The following is a 13218-nucleotide window of genomic DNA, read 5'->3' as shown; positions in this document are numbered from 1 at the left end:
TAATAAGTATTTATTTGTTAAGTATCTGTTCAGTCATTTATTCTTTCAACTATTATAATTAATTAAATGCTTGCTGTGTGCCAGGCACTGGAAAGCATCGGTATCCGCTGGGAACTTGTTAGAGATGTAAAATATTGGTTCCCATCCTAGGCCTACTGAATCAGAAAGACTGAGGTGAGGCCCAGCAATCTGTGTTTTAATAAGCTTTCTGGGTGATTCTGATGCACTTTTAAGTTTGAAAACCACTGGGTTACCTATTCTTATTGTTTATTCATTTGTAAATATTAATTGAGTGCCAATTTTGTGCCAGGCACTGGAAATACAGTAGTGAACAAAACAGATGTGGTCCTTGCCCTCATGATGCTTACAGTTTAGGAAGACTGATCTCTGATTTAGTTTCCTTGGTTTAAATCAATGATCCATAATGGCCTATGATTTCAGATTTCTTAGGCTGAAGAGATTAAGGCCAGATGACAACCAAACAAAAAATGGAAAACTATTGGAAACAATATTGGTATTTCTATTGACTTTAACCAAGTATATACCCTGTAATGAATTAGTGTAGTATGACTTGGCCAACTTTGTCATATCTACATTAATAAAGGAAGACAGAGGCACAGAGCAGGAGTTAATCTAAAAGCTCAGAACTATTGATATTTGGTTTTGGAAAACAGTCTGAATAGCCTTTGTGGTTTGACTCCACTCTCAGCAGCCTAGGATCTTGATGGTAGAGACGAAGACAATGAAGATAAATCAGATGGAGTTCATCTACTTGGTACATCAGTGTGATAGTCACTGGCCAATAGAAATGCCTTAGGACACTTTTCTCTTTGACATAGCAGTGGTGATATAGGCATTTGATCCAAATTAAAATGTAAGAAGTTCTTTTCTCAGAAAATATTTCTATTACCTTCTTTTTATTTTATATTTATTTCTGAATCTAAACTGTCAAAGAAACACTTTCCCCAATGTATTTTGTCCTTTACTTTTGTAAGTTTTATGTTGTAGCATGTACCAATACTTCATTCCTTTATATTGCTGAACAATACCTTACTGTATTGATATACACCACATTTTATTTATCCATTCATCAGTTGATGAACATCTGGGTTGTTTCTGGTTTTTGGCTGTTACGAATAACGCTGCTATGAACCTTCATGTACAAGTTTTTGTGTGGACATATGTTTTTATTTCTCTTGGATATACATCTAGAAGAAGTGCTGGGTCATTTGGTAACAATGTTTAGCATGAGGAACTGCCAAATTGTTTTTCAAAGGGGACTGTACCATTTTACATTCCCACTGGCAATGTCTGAGGGTTCCAATTTCTTCATATCCACACCAATCCTTGCTATTGTCCATCTTTTTGATTCTAGCCATTTTAGTGGGTATGAAGTGGTATCTCACTGTGGTTTTGATTTGCATTTCCCTAATGGCTTATGATATTAAACATCTTTTCATGTGCCAATTGACTATTTGTCTATCTTCTTTTGGAGAAATGTCCATTCAGATCCTTTGCCCATTTGTTAATTGGGTTATTTGTCTTTTTATTGTTGAGTTGTAAAGATTCTTTATATATTCTGGATACAGGTCCCTAAAGGTTCTTTATGTATTCTGGATACAAGTCCCTTATCAGATATGTGATTGGCACATAGTTTTTCCCATTCTATGTGTTGCTTTTCACTTTTTTTTTTTCTCTGAAGAATATCAACCACGGAATTTACTTTCTTGATAGTGTCATTTGAAGAACAGAAGTTTTTAGTTCGGGTGAAGTCCAGTTCATCTAATTTTTCTTTTAGTGTCCTATCTAAGAAGGCTTTGCCTAGCCCAAGGTCACAAAGATTTATTCCTATTTTTTAAGAGTTTTATAGTTTTAGCTCTTACAATTAGGTCTATAATTATGTTTATGGGTCCCCAAGACCACCTCTCGGGTTCAGTGATTCACTAGGAGGACTCACAGGACTAAGCATACTCAAAGCTATGACTTATTACAGCAAATGAATACAAAGCAAAATCAGCAAAGGGAAAATGTGCATTGGACAAAGTCCAGGAAAAACAGGCACCAGCTTCCAGAGTACTCTCCCAGTGAAGTCACACAGGATGCAATTCCCCGTGCAATGAGTTGTGACAACATGTATGAAATATTGCCAACCAGGGAAGCTCATTTAAGACTCAGCACCCAGGGTTTTTACTGGGGGCTGGTCACATAAACAGCCTCTGTCTGGCATGTACCAAAACTCTAGACTCCCAGAGGGAAAGCAAATGTTCAACATAAACCATAGTGTTTCCACAAACAGTTTAGGCACAATAAGCCACTGTTAATCAATTCTGAGAATGGTGGAAACCCTCCCAAAATCCAGCTTTCCAAATGCCAACCAAGGGCCAATCTTATAATCAGGCCTTTCCAAGAATAGCATTTCTGGCCTGCTATGTTAACTCTTTTTTGCACAGTAACCCATTTGGACTTAATTTTTGTGTATGGTGTGTAGTAGGGGGTCCAACTTCATTCTTTTGAATGTGACTATCCAGTCGTTCCAGCACTATCTCTTAGATAGAAGACTATCTTTCCTCCGTTTACTTTTCTTGACACCCTTGTTAAAAACTGACCAAAATGCAGTGGTTTATTTCTGAACTCCCAATTTTATTTCACTGATCTACATGCCTAGCCTATGCCTGTATGACGCAGCCTTTTGTTTTTTTTTTCCAGAGAAGGAAGGATTTATTACTTGCAGCAAGTAAGGAGAACACTTGTTTTCCCAAAGCAGTGTCTCTTGACACAGTCTTGATTACTGTAGCTTTATAATAAATTTTGAAGTTGGGAATTGTGAGTCCTCCAACTTTGATCTTTTTTAAGATTGTGTTAGCTATCATGGGTCCCTTGAATTTCCACATGAATGTTAGGATAAGCTTGTCAATTTCTGCAAAGAACCCAATGGGATTTTGATGAAGATTGTGTTCAATCTATAGATCAGTTTTGAGAGTATTACCATTTTAACAATATTAAGCCTTCTGATCCATGAAAATAGGATCTCTATTTATTTAGGTCTTTAATTTCTTTCAACAGGTTTTGTAGTTTTCAGAGTGTATGTTTTACACTTCTTTCGTTAAATTTATTCCTAAGTATTTTATTCTTTTTAATGCTGTCTTAAATGAAATTGTTTTCTTAATTTCATTTTCAGATTGTTGATTGCTACTGTTTAGAAATACAATTAATTTGTGTGTATATTGATCTTATATCGTGCAGCCTCACTGAACTCATTTATTAGTTCTAATTGTTTTATAGTGAATTCCTTATATACAAGATCATGTCATCTGCAAATGACTTTCCACTCTGAATGACTTTTATTTTCTTTCTTAATAGCCCTGGATAGAGCCTCCAGTACAATACTGAATAGTAGTAGCAAGGTTGAACATCTTTGTCTTGTTCTGATCTTAGGAGGGAAAACATTCAGTCATCAACCATTCATTATGATGTCAACTGTGGGTTTTTTGTAGGTGCCCTCTATTAGATTTAGGAAGAACCCCTTTGTTCCCAGTTTGTTGAGTGTTTTTTATCATTGAAGGGGTATTAGAATTTATTAAATGCTTTTTCTGCATCTTTAGGATGATATGGGTTTTATCCTTTATTCTGTTGATAGGGTGTATTACATTGATTGATGTCCAGATGTTAAAACAACCTTGAACTCCTGGAATAAATTCTACGTCATCATGTGTATTAAAAGGTGTATAATCTTTTTTATATGTTGCTGAATTTTTAGGTTTGCTAGTGTTTTGTTGAGGATCTTTGTATCTGTGTTCATAAGGGGTATTGATCTGTAGTTTTCTTGTGATGTCTTTGTCTGATTTTGGTGTAAGGCTAATACTGGCCTCATAGAATAAGTTGGGAAGTTCCTTCCTTTTCTCTTTTTTGGAAGTGTTTGTGAAGAAGTGATATTAATTCTTCTTCAGATGTTTGGTAGTATTAGCCAGTGAAGCCACCTGTACCTGGACTTCTCTCTGTGAAAGTTTTGTAATTACTAGTTATATCTCTTTGTTATAAATCTATTCGGATTTTGTTTCTTCTGGAGTCCATTTGGATAGTTTGTGTCTTTCTAGGAACTTGTGGTTTTCATCTAAGTTATATATCAATAATTTGTTGACATGTGACTGCCAATGGTATATCCTTACAATCCTTTCTATTTCTTTAAGGTTGGAAGTGATGTCCTCTCTTTCTTCCTGACTTTATTATATTTCTTTTTTTTTATTTTTTGGGTATGTCTAGCTAAATATTTGTCAATTTTTGATGTTTATTTTCAAAGAAACAAATTTTTGGTTTCATTGATTTTTCTCTTATTTTTGGTTATTCATTTTTCTTTCTGTTACAGTTTTTGTTATTTTCTTCTCTTTGCTTTCAGTTTAGTTTGCTCTTCTTCTTTTTTTCATTGTCTTAAGGTAGAAGGTTTGGTTATTGATTTGAGATCTTTCTTCTTTTTTAATACAAGCATTTATAAAATAAACTTCTCTTTAAGCACTGTTTTAGCTGCATCCCATAAGTTTTGGTTTGTTGTGTTTCCATTATCATTCATCTCAGAGTGTTTTCTAATTTTCCTTGTGATTTCTTTCTTAACCCACTGGTTATTTAGGGATGTGTTCTCTAATTTCCACATATTTGTAAATTTACCAAATTTCCTTTTGTTACTGATTTCTAATTTAATTTCATTGTAGTAAGATAATATACTTTGTGTCTTATTTCAATTCTTTTACATTGAGGCTTGTGTTATAGCCTATGGGAGCAACAAACCAAGCCATAGACCAGTTAGAAGTTTAACAGAAATAACCTGGCAAAGAGACAGTGAAGAACCTCCCATGTCATCAGTATTTTTATGGCTCTTCTTATGTATCACTAGATGCTTTCTAAAAGGATCATACCTGTTTACATTGCTGCTAGCTACTCATAAGTCTTCTAGCTTCACTATAACCTTTTTGTCTTGGGTGTTACACTTAATTTGTGGTTTATAATTCTGCTGAGTGTGTTTATTATTCATTGTGCTATAGTACTTTAATCATAGAAACAGAGATAACTCTTGATTTATGTTCTTTCCTCTACTTTTCTCCCAAGTCACCTGGAACCTCTATGAGTCCAAGTATTGGGTCCTTCCCTAGTGGATGTGGTCAACAGACATCTAAAGATAGTCGTCAAGGTCAATGGCAACGCCGAAGAAGGCTGGATGGAGCACTAAACAGAGTCCCAATTGGATTTTATCAAAAAGTATGGAAAGTTTTGCAGAAGGTGAGCATAATACACTGTAGATGTCTCTTTATTTCACGCCCCATGAAATTATCAGTCTCCTTGTCTGAGATATGACATGACTATGATATCGCTGCAATTATATAAAAGTCATGCGCTCTTACGGATAAAACCTAGAAGAAAACATTAAAATGAAACAGTTGATTTGTTATTTTGACATTACTGATAACTTAGTCTCTCTCCATAACTGTTACTGTTGCAGTATTTATAAATGAGATTTCAAAAATCATCACTTCTCTGCTTTTTGGCCATGGTTGGACATTGTGGGACATTGTGATACATTTACTGCTAATCAAATGAATGTGGTGATAAAGACTCACTTTCTTTGTAGCTATTGTAGAGTAGAAATGTTATTTGTAGCAATGTGCTGTTAATAACAAATGTTACTACAGTAAAACTGTGGCATCTGGGAAGCTTTATGAGATGCTCTTACCTATTTTTTTTCTTGGATGAAAACTACTAAATAAATGCAGTCATAGTGATGCTGATAGTCCAAAGACTCTACTGGTGTGACCAATTTTTGTTTTTCTGTCAAAGGCCTAGTTTGCCAAAGACATTCAAGGGGACATCACACCATTATGATTGTGACAGATTTAGAAGGCCAAGAAGACTATTGTACTCATTCATAGATCTCATTCATAGTCTCATAGGTGCCACTTTTTGCTTCATTGCCCTTGGTAATGACCTGAAGAACACTTCAACCAGGACTTCAAAACCTTTAGTTACGTTTCTCCCCTTAGCACACTGATATTCTTCCAGGGACATAATCAGGTGATCCTTTGGAAAGGTGAAATTTGATTCCTCGAACTATCAACTCTGGCGATCTTCCTTTCAAAGAGTACCTATCGGTTATTTTCCTTCCATTTAACTGCTATAGCACAGTGGTAACAGATATGTGCTGTATCTCTCCAGCTCTGCCTGGCTTATGGCAATTCAGTTTCACAGACTACATGTAGTAGGTGCTCTTCTACCCAGATACCATGGAAAGTGTCTGTTCTTGTCATCAAAGAGTTTAATCCATAGTTATCTTCTTACATAGCAGCTATAATGCAAGGCCAAAAGTGTTATGATAAGAGTGCAAAACCAGAAGGCTGTGAGAATACAAGGGAAGGAACATTCAAGTCTGACTAGGAAAATTGGGTATTTTGTGGCAGAATCAAAGCATGAACTTGAAATCCTAATGTAAAGGGGAAAAACAAATGCCGTCTGTTTTTTTTTCATTCCATTCCTTTCATAGTATGAATGTAACATAATCACTCTGCACATATGTTTCAAGGCTGGTAATTCTCTGTACAAAGATTGTTATTTGGCATATGGAGCATGGAATGGAAGTGTCTGGTAGGGTCGATAAACTTGTTGGATTGGAATATTTATCTGTGGTTTAATATATAATATTTTGATTTATTTAAAATCTAAAATGGCAAGTCATTAATTCCCACTGCTTTTTAATAATTGAATTGATGGTGGGGGGAAGATAAAATATCATTCGTTCATATAGTATTTCTTGAGCATCTGCCACGCACTAGGCAATGTCCTAGGTGCTCACAGGAATACAACAGAAAACAAAACAGATGACAATCTCTGTCCTTATGGAACTTACATTCTACTAAGGAGAGACAATAAATAAGAAACATAATAAATAAGTAAACTATACAGAATGTTGAAAGATGACAAGTACTGTAGAGAAAGTAGAGCAAAGTGAGGGGATCAGGAGTGCTGATGGGGGATGCTTAACTAGAAAATATAACTATGCATGTCTGGTAAATGCATATCTTGAGTTTTTTCTCTTCAGCCTAAAAAAATCTTTCTGAAAGTCTATTTGTGATGGCTCTGGGACCTACCGTGGTATCCTCCCAGATAGTCTCTGAATCTTTAGGACTAGACTATCCCAGCAGGTAGATCTTCCCGACCCTTCCACTCCCCTAAGTAGAGGATGAACCTTGAGTTCCCTATAGTCCAACCCTGCTTCTTGCCACACAGTAAGCGCAACCCCTTGGCAAAGACCCGTGGGCTGCAGGGCCTTTCACTGGCCTGTGATTACTCAGCATCTACCCAGTGGAACACACTTAGAAATACTAAGTGTCTCCTTACAGTCTCCCAGTTGTCAGCATATCCTGGGTGATGTTTTTGCTGTTTTGCAGTGTCATGGACTTTCTGTGGAAGGTTTTGTTCTTCCTTCTTCAACCACTAGAGAGGTAAGATTCTGTGTCTTTCACATTTATGTGATTGATAGCTTGTCTGGCTAAAGTATTTCAGTGATCACTTTTCAAAATAACAAATCTATGTTTTTATAAATCAACTGAACAAGAAATGCATTGGAAGAAAGGAGAGAATGTTCTTAAAAAATAGAATGGGGATATTAGAGAATAATTATGTATTACATTAATTATATAAAGGCAGTTTCTTTTAATGGTTGATTAAGTTAGGCTGATTTATGTGAGTGTTGCCAGAGTTAGAAATGGCAGATGAGATAGAAATCTAAGAATGAATGAATGAATGACTTCTCATGTCCCCAACCTGCTCATCCCTACCTTTCTCTACTAAGATGTTTGTAGACTATAAACCAGTGATCATAAGCCAGTGGTCCTTAGCTCTAACTATATGTCACAGTAACCTGAGCTCCTATCTCCAATTCAGTGGATTAGACTCTCCAGGGATGGGGCATGAGCACCTGTACTTTAAAAAAAATCCTTAGAATAATTCTGATATATCACCATGGTTGGAAAACATTGCCATGAACCACAGACATAGATTAGGAGGTGCTTTTATATTTTGCTTTTTGCCCAATCACACTGAAATTATAAAGAAATAGCTTTTATACAAAATCAACAAAGGAGCTAGAATTGGGAAGCTGGGAATAGTAAGACTGGATAGTAGAAAATTCTCAAAAACTCTGGAGTTCTTGCAGATCATGGCTGCAAGGGTGGGTACAGAAAGCTAATGCTGTGTTTCAGGGCTCCACTCCTGCCTAGAAGCCTCTTCCCTAGTAAAGAACACTGTGTCCTCTCTTGGTCTTCTCTCTGCCTTTAAGCAAGATTGAAATGTTAACAGAATTAATAATAATACATACCTGAATGTACCTTTAAGAGTCTGCAAAACACCTTTACACAGTCTTTAATTTGATCTTCAGCACAACTATGTGAGATAGCTAAGGAAGGGATTGTAGTTCCCAGTTCACAGATAAGCATACAAATTTAGAGAAGTGAATTGTCCAAGGTCATAGAACCAGTAACTGATGAAGACAGGACTTGAACCCAGGTCTTTAGACTCCAAATCTACATTGCCACCCTAAAGTATATACTTAATACAGTTTTACCAAAAATTAGTCCTCAATCCCCTTCACCCTAAAATAACTTTATATTTCTTCATGCCCTTTTTAATCTAACAGTATATAAATGTTTTACATAATCCTCATCATCACGTATATACAATTTTAGTTTCTACTTAGATTTTTCCTTTATCCACAGTCATCTTATTTATTCTTTTAATGATTCTATAGAAACTCATGAAGTTGCTGTACCATGATATGCCATTATTTACACATCCATTCCCATGTTTAGATTACCTCTAGTTTTCCACTTGTGACTAATGCTGCTATAAAACACTCTTGCACATAGGGCTTTTCTTCTCTCTTGAACTATTTCCTTAGGATGAACTTCCAGAAGGAGGATTATGGGTTAGAGGGCATTGATACTTTTATGACTCTTGTTATGCTTGCCAGATTGCCTTCAAAAAAAAGATTGAACCTATTTACTCACTCAATTACATTAAAGGAGACTGAAGCAGTGCTCTTGGCTACAGTATTTCTTCTGCCTTTCAGAATAGGTAATTGATGTCTCCTGCATGATGGGCTCTTAGGAAGTGATTTTCTTTTTCTCTATCACAGATGACTCCAGGCGAGATTAAATTCTCTGTTCACGTGGAGTCTGTCCTGAATCGTGTACCTCAGCCGGAGTACCGCCAGCTTCTGGTTGAAGCCATCCTTGTCCTCACCATGATGGCAGACATTGAAATTCATAGTATTGGAAGCATCATTGCTGTGGAAAAAATAGTGCATATTGCCAATGACTTGTTTCTTCAAGAACAGGTAGGCAAACCTGTTGTTTTCTCAAAGAGGAATGTCTGATACTAACCTGGCTGCATTCAGAGCTCTTCAAGAAGCCAAGGTCACTTTCTTGTGTCCTCTTCCTCATAGCTCTTTTCTAGGCCCCCTTCGTAGTGGCTCTGAGCTCTATCTGTAAAAGAAGTAAGCTGCGGGATGACCTCTGTCTTTTACCATGAGTTTTGTGGTTGTGTTACATGGTAAAGTTGCCTGGAACTCAGGAGACTTTTATGCTTTTCGTCATATTTCAGACTACTTTTATCACACTACTTTTTGTAGCGATAAGGACTTAATAAGAAACTATTGGGTGGTATATCCTTTCTGGACTATTAAGGAAAAGAGAAGATTTGATTTTGGTTTTGTTTTGGTTTTGCTTTTCTCTCTTACCTGTAGGAAAATATTAAAGTGAAACTTTTAATTCTACATTTCCTTATTTTCTTAATAAATCTTATTGCAGGAAATTAAGCACATTTTAAAAATGCAAACTATTGAAAGCTTTCCAAAGGTTTCCTAGATTAAGAGTAGGAACACATAAAGTGAAGGACATGCACTGCTGTAAATAGAACAGTCTCCAAAACATGTAATCAGTGTTTCATTCTATTAGGCCCTGGGGGGGAATGCAAAGGAAATTAGAAGTTTCTCTAGGACTTTTCAAGGATTTTCTAGGACAGTCCTAATTTTAAATATTCTGATTGCTCTTAGTTCGTTGTAGCAGAAAATGTGATCCCTTTTAGGCATAGACTCTAGATTGGAAAGCTTGAGGTCTATTTGAATTAAGTCGACTTAGATAGAAATAATGATGAAATGCAAGATAAAATAATACATGCTGAAATCATTGGTACTAGAAGGATTCAGACCAAAGTCCCTCTAGGGTGATTTGTAAGTATTAACATTTGACTCTTTAACAAACACAACTCTAATTACCTATTATATTTAACTTTCAAAAATTCGAAACAATTAATGCTTTAAAAATAATTTCATGTGATTTTAGGCTCTAGTGAAAAATGCATATATAGAAACTCATAGTCACCATTTTGTGCATAACCCTGATCCCTTCCTGTCTAAACAGCCTAAGATCCAACTAGTTGGTGATGGGGAGGAGGCTCTGAGTTATTCTAATCAGGACTTTAATTAGTAGGATTAGTAATTTTTCCTTTCCCCTGTGTTCTCCCACCCTTAAAAACCAAACAGAAAACCCTCGGCGCAGATGATACCATGTTGGCAAAGGATCCTGCATCTGGCATCTGTACTCTTCTGTATGACAGTGCACCCAGTGGCAGGTTTGGCACCATGACCTACCTCTCCAAGGCAGCTGCCACCTACGTGCAGGAGTTCCTGCCTCACAGCATCTGTGCCATGCAGTGAGGCCTCTAGGCCCTGGCTGCTGGGAGCCTTTTGACAGCTGGCTCCTGCCTCATTGTGCATGGAACTGAAATGTGATGGCCTGATCACTCCCAACCGTGCCCCTTTCCAACCCATCCCTCCCAAGAAGAACGAACTTTTCTGATAAACTAACTGGTGTAGAAGATGTGAACCCTTGCCTGGAGGCATCTGCTCACCCAGGCTTTTCAGTGCGGGCCTTAATTCTTTCATGGTTCATAAAAGTTTGCATGTGTTTTTATTCTCTAGATCTGTTACAAACTTAGTTTTCTAACTCCTGTTTGGGGAGCAGGTGTTAATAATAACTTATTCCTAAAGTTTGATTTTTCTTATGTTTGGTTCATTGTGTGAATGAGTGGTGGGTGCTTTGGAACATTATTTCAAGTGAGTAAACCCTACATTGTTGGACTTTATGCTGCTATAAATTGGAAATATCTATCCTAAGTGCCTTTTCTTGGGAAAAGAGTACCAGATCATGGTTTTCTTCTTTACTCACATGCTGCCTCACACTGAATGATGAACTCCTTTCTGTGCAGAACTTACTGTCTCTGCTTTTGCCTTCTCTATATCGGCACACATAATTCTTACTCTCCCTTTGGTGAAATATCAAAAAAATGCAAGTGCAGTGTGTATATTTAAGGATTTCAGTATTAACACTTAAAATCACATTTTTTGAAGATTGCTGGTACTCAAAGATGTATTTGTAGTAGAAAATGCGGAATAACCCAGAGAAATGGAGCCAGGAGCCCAATTCCAGAAAGGAGGGGGGCAGAAGAGAAGATGTCTGGGTAGAATCTTACACCTAGGGAACAGAGAAGGAATTAGAGATGGGTTAGTGCCCTGAAGAGAGCCTTGTACACTAATCCATGGCTCTGAAGAGAGGGCCAGCACACAACACAGAGAATAATCGAAGCCTCTGTCTTTGGCGAACAGGAATATAGCAGTCCAGTCTATAGCTGCTTTACTGAGCACTCTTTCTTTGTGCTCACCTGGTCTCTGTCTCACTCACCTATTCACTCTCTATAGCATCCATCCCCTCTAACTCCCTGCCCTCCTATCTACTTTTAAACTCATTCACTTACATTTTTACTTCCTGATTCTAGTGTTCATATCTATGTATATCTTGATATCTGCAGGCATGTATCTGTCTCTCGTAAACACCTGCATTTGTATGTGTGTCTAAGCATACGTGGGAATTTTTCTGAATGTTAAGTAGTTTTGACATGTCTGTATATCTATCTTTATCTACATTTGACAAACTGAGTTAAGTATGTAAATATGAGTGTTGTGTGTGGGAGAGGGGTGTGACTATGGCCTTAGGCTGACACGCAAAAGATAGCGGAGAATTCCTTGAGTCCTCTTTCCTAGTCTCATGTTTAGGTAGCCCAGTGAAGAATGCTTCTCCTAACTTTCTGTCTTAGTCAGTTCCAGGCCACTATAACAAAATACCATAGACAGGGTGGCTTAAAGAGCAAACATTTATTTCTCACAGTTCTGAAGGCTGAGAGATGTAAGATCAAAGTACCAGCAGATTCAGTGTCTGGTGAGGGCCCTCTTTCTGGTTTGTAGATAGCTGCCTTCTTGCTGTATCCTCACATGGCACAGAGAGAGTCAGCTCTCGGCTCTTCCTCTTTTTCTCAGGGCACTAATCCTACCATGGGGACTCTACCTGATTACCTCCCAAAGGCTCCCACCTCCAAATACCTTCACATTGGGGATTAAGGCTTCAAGATATGAATTTTGGAGGGATGCGAACATTCAGTCCATAGCATTTTCCTTTTCCTGTCAAGACTCTACTAATTTCCCTGTTTGCACTCAGATAACTTCCTACTTCAATCCCCTATTTTCCTTCAGATTTTTTCAGGTTTTTCTCCAAGAATGGGGATGCGGAACTCTCTAAATAATTGTAACAGAACCAGTGACAATATTATGAGTACACATGAATAAATGAGCATAGTAGGGTGATAGAAAACAGATAGTGGAAACATAGAAAGGATGGCCAAACTTTTCAGTACCTCTTTTATAGGAAATGGAAACACACAGTAAGTAGCTTTCTGATTACGTGATTTTCTGGTCACATATAAAGAAAATTTACACCCTGTTCTGAAACTATCTTTTCACTAGCTGCAAATGTACCCCAGCCACAGAGAGTACATCTGGAGTGGCACAGTTGAAAGCCACCACTCCCTCCCACACAGATTTACCTGAACTGACCCTGATGGCTACATTTCTCTGGGTTTATGCAGTTATCTATCACTATGCTTCCCATACACAGCTACTTCACTTTTAAAGCAACTGTTTAGAAAACTTGATTCATATTTTGTTCATTTTAAGCATGTGGTACTAAAAAAACAACATTGGACACTTTTTAAGCACTTATGTTTTGAAAATAGAATAAAAAATTAGAATTTCCAATTAAATCATGTCTGGTGCCAATGTGCAAAACTTTA

At 37.1% G+C, this 13218-nt stretch overlaps 1 protein-coding gene across 4 annotated transcripts in view; it reads left to right on the top strand.

Annotated features, from left to right (window-relative positions):
- Positions 1–13218, top strand: part of PHKA1 (phosphorylase kinase regulatory subunit alpha 1) — a 140708-nt gene extending 127490 nt beyond the window's left edge. For 2 of the 4 annotated variants that reach the window (XM_036839369.1, XM_036839366.1), the window contains 4 exons: positions 5098–5268; positions 7428–7481; positions 9173–9373; positions 10580–13218. In XM_036839369.1, the coding sequence (XP_036695264.1) occupies positions 5098–5268; positions 7428–7481; positions 9173–9373; positions 10580–10753 (600 nt within the window). In that variant the 3' untranslated portion in view covers positions 10754–13218. The remainder of the gene's footprint in view (positions 1–5097; positions 5269–7427; positions 7482–9172; positions 9374–10579) is intronic. The other 2 variants (XM_036839368.1, XM_036839367.1) reach the window with 1 other exon arrangement.

This window comes from Balaenoptera musculus, chromosome X (genome assembly GCF_009873245.2).
Source record: "Balaenoptera musculus isolate JJ_BM4_2016_0621 chromosome X, mBalMus1.pri.v3, whole genome shotgun sequence".
NCBI classification, from domain to species: Eukaryota; Metazoa; Chordata; class Mammalia; order Artiodactyla; family Balaenopteridae; genus Balaenoptera; species Balaenoptera musculus.
This window is presented reverse-complemented; position numbering and strand designations above follow the sequence as displayed.